The sequence below is a fragment of the Lolium rigidum genome, chromosome 1, assembly GCF_022539505.1.
Source record: "Lolium rigidum isolate FL_2022 chromosome 1, APGP_CSIRO_Lrig_0.1, whole genome shotgun sequence".
NCBI classification, from domain to species: Eukaryota; Viridiplantae; Streptophyta; class Magnoliopsida; order Poales; family Poaceae; genus Lolium; species Lolium rigidum.
In genome coordinates, this window is record NC_061508.1 from 1,535,521 (window position 1) to 1,539,505 (window position 3,985).

At 48.6% G+C, this 3,985-nt stretch overlaps 1 protein-coding gene across 1 annotated transcript; it reads left to right on the top strand.

Moving 5' to 3' along the window:
• The first annotated feature begins 1,889 nt into the window (after nucleotides 1-1,889).
• Nucleotides 1,890-3,071, top strand: LOC124666141. Its single transcript, XM_047203496.1, has 2 exons — nucleotides 1,890-1,947; nucleotides 2,377-3,071. Exons 1-2 carry the CDS (start codon nucleotides 1,942-1,944, stop codon nucleotides 2,803-2,805), a joined length of 435 nt encoding a protein of 144 aa, XP_047059452.1. The 5' UTR covers nucleotides 1,890-1,941; the 3' UTR covers nucleotides 2,806-3,071.
• Nucleotides 3,072-3,985: the final 914 nt, after the last annotated feature.

Sequence of the window (3,985 nt, forward strand, 5' to 3'; positions counted from 1 at the left end):
CCACTGCTTCAAGTATCACAGTGCAGCCTTTTTTGTGACCCTTGTACATTCCCTCGCCACGCAAACGGACAGTTCTTCCATTGCCAATGCATGCGATCAATGCTTCCAAGCATCCCTGGAAAACCCTTAGCTTCATTTGTTGCAAGGATCCTCCGAGTGTCTTCGACGGTGGGTGATCTCAAGTAATAGTCCCCGAACACTTGCTATGACGGCCCTGCGGAACCGGTAGAAACAATCAAGGGCGGTGGACTCCGCCATCCGAAGATAGTCATCTCGCAGTATCACCGGGAGCTCCATACGCCAGCATCCTCATAGCCACTGTGCACTTCACGGTGACGAAAATCCAACCAAACCGAGTGCAATCCGCCTTGCATCTCGAAGTAGGGATCAAAGTCTCGGATGGCATACACAATTTGCAGAAATAGCTTTCTGCTCATCCTGAAACGACGCCGGAAAACACTCTCACCGTGCAATGGATTGTCGGCGAAGTAGTCGGCGTACAACATGCAGTAGCCCTCCATTCGCTGTCTCGGCTTGCACTTCCGGCGACCTGGTGCCGACCCACCACGTCGACCAGTTGCCAGTCCGGCGTACATGCTTTCCAAGCAACAACGAGGATCATCATGTGCTCGTCGTCTTGGGCGGCTGCTGCCATCTCTTCTTGCATAAGCTCGACGAACATCTGCTCCTCCTCTTCGTCCGAGTCCATGGCCGGCGAGGCAAATGGACGAACACCTGACGGGCGTGGTCGAGGCAACCCGAGCCGCGAGCGACGAGGAGCAGGCCAAAGTCGGAAAAAAGGCCGTCGGAAGAGCAGCCGAGATTGGCCGTCGTCCAAAGACGGCGGAATATAGGTAGGTGGGGAAGGAGGGGCGGCGAAATCTGGGCAACAAGCCGGCGGGGTGGTGCCGGCGGCGAGAGAGATACGAGGGGTGGGGGAGATTTTGAGCAACGTGGCGGTGGGGTTCGTGCGTCGAGTCACCGACAGATCGGGCCCTTCCCCGCTTTTCACTCGTCCGGAGTCCCCGAGCGCGCCCCGGGGGGCCGGGGATGGCGTGGGCTCGCCGGATGGATGAAGGGCCAAATCCGGACGAAAACGAGGAACCGGGGGCGCGACTGGGCCGAATTTCGCCGTCCGGATGGGAAAAACGTCGCTCGGGGGCCTCGTCGGGGGGACGAGTGGAGATGCTCTAACAAATGTAGGTTTGGGATGTGTCGTCCGGTGAGGGCAGCAGTGTCGTTGGTGGAGCCACCATATTCCTTTTCAACAGCAAGAAACAGCTTAAAACAGGGAGGCAGAAGCTGCGGCTGTGGCCCCAAAAGGAGGCGGACGGAAGAGTACCCACCACGACCCTTGGCAAGGTGCACACCTTTCTTTATAAGGATCATCAGTCTCTGCATCTGTTGTTTGCTTTGATTACCTCACGGCAAGCTTACATATTTTTTTGTATAAGTGTGTTTGTTTGCAGCACCCAAAAGCTGCAGCGGAAGGTGAAACAAGCACACCCTCAGTCTACTAGGCGGACTCCTCGCGACTTGAGCTTTCGTTCCGACTCCGCCGCCGCCGCCGCAGGTCAGCCTCTCCCCTGTTGCGCCTTCCCCGACCCTCCCGTCCTGCTCTCCCTCTTCCCCGGCCGCTAGACTAGCCTCCCGTCCCTGACCGCCTACCCTCTGGCCGCCCCCATCCCCGCCTGCTCCGAACCCTAGCCTGTCGGCAGGACTGAACGGCGGCGCGGTGGCGGCGCGAGGATGGGCGCAGGGGTGGATGACCAGGGAGTGAAGTTTGATCCGTCGATTTCCTGAATAAACACGAACGAGCCCCATCGAATTCCTGAACTAAACACGCACGGCAAGCTAGCTGAGCTAAACATATATATTCGTTTTTTATGCAGTGCTGCTTACCTGAAGAAAGGCCATCATCGACATCAAGTGTCATAGTACATGAAGGTATACAAACCTGTTAGTCAGGTTGCTTGCTTTTTCACACATTTTTTGTTTGAGAGAACACACGTGTGTTATGGTTTCAAATTAAAAGGCATCGATCTCTCCTTGATTGATCTGAGATGTTACATTTTGTCGGCTGTCTTTCTTGAATCCTTTCCGGCATGGATTTGGAATTTTCACTCAATTCTGTGTATCCAAACATAGCACAAGTTTTTTATGGTTAGTCTGTTGACTGTAACCTTAACCAGAAATTGAAAAAACCAAAATTTCATGCGCGGTTAGGTTTTCCCGTATTCAGTTTTGGTTTGGTTATGCCCGGCCGGAGCTAGTGGGCAGTGTAGCACGAGCAGACGATTGTGGTAGTTGATACAGTCTACACGGTGGTCATGTACTCATTTCTAGTCTTCTTGTTTGTTGTTGTTGATCTTGCAGATGAATCACAATAGCAATATTGAATCAGCTTTCATACATATCCATTTGCTTTTAGAGACGAAGGGGGATTTTCTCAATGGTTCGATTTTCTGGCCTGCAGTCAAAGTGCTCCTGGAGGACCCTAATATTTTAGCGAACACCTATGTCTATGAACTTGTTAAAAACTTTGATACTTCAAGTGAAGAACTGGCACTTTCACCTCAGAACATTGTACATATAAGAAATAAGGCACATCATTTGTTCCCTCTGCCTTCCGGTCAGTTCATGTTCAAGCACCGCAAAGTCCGTACAACTACTAAGGAGATGACTGCACTTAAGTGTCAGGTGAAGGATAAATACGATTTGGATCTACAGGAATACGAAAGGAGAGATACAACAGTTGTTGACTTGTGGTTGAAGATTATTGATCAGGACTTAACTGAGGCATAGTTATATATTCTATTCGCTATTGCATTTACAACCAGTGTTGTGTCTCCATCCAGAAGGGTGAATCTAAAGATCTTGCCAGATATCATTCCCTATGAACGGATACCGACACTAAACTGGCTTGCCTTTGCTGTTCATGAACTTGTTTGTGGAGCAAAGACCGGCAACGGATGTCTTTACATACTGCACGTAAGTAACTTTTCTGTTTTGTACATGAATTTTTTTTCTCTTTTGTAAATTGCATATGAATGCTATAATATGATTTTGCACACAGAGGGCAAAAAAAGTGTATGAGAACGCGAATGTCATCCCCTCACCACCACGGGGTTCTCTATTGGTATGTTCGACAATGTTTTTGTCTGCCGAGTTAAGCAAGTAAATATACCTCTGAAAGTTTAGTATTTTTTTCAGGTGGATGACAGAAATGTTGGAACTTTCAGTGGTACCACCACTGTGTGCGACCTTGGCAGCCTGAATTCGTCAGCCAAGACTGAGCTTGACCTTCTGCGGGAAGAAATACAACACATAATCTCTTTATTGAAGTCCATAGATGACCAAATCAACGTCGACGAGGAACATGGGGCGAAACATGGGGCAAACCAGTCACACTTGGTTGATGAGAACATGCTCTTCTCTGATGATGGCAACGTCAATCAACAATTTGATGACCCCCTTTAGGCCGCCTTCTCTGATGATAACCAGCTCCCCTTGGGCGAGGACGAAGGCAGTCACCGCTTGGATCATGGTGCAGCACTCCAAGGTGATGACAGCTACCCCAATAATTTTATTTATTTCAGTAGGAAACATGCCCGTGCGTTGCGATGGGAGACAAAAATATATGTCATGGAGAAGCCCAAACCACTCCACGCAATACATGTCTTTGATCATGTCTTTTGATACTTGAATTTCCCTCACTTTGTGATTTTTCTACTACCTTGTGTCCTTTAAGTTGAAAATAGCAAGTATACAGATCCCAAACAACGAGGAACTCGCAAGGGAATAAGAAATGTACCAAAGTTACATCTCTAAATTGAAAAATTGCAATATGTACTACCAACTTGGATTTCTATGATATTAGTAGCACCACTACTTAGTATATATTCAGTTATCAATGAACATATATTTTTGTCTCCCATCGCAAACGAGCATGTTTCATAGTGAAATAAATAAAATTAATGGGGTA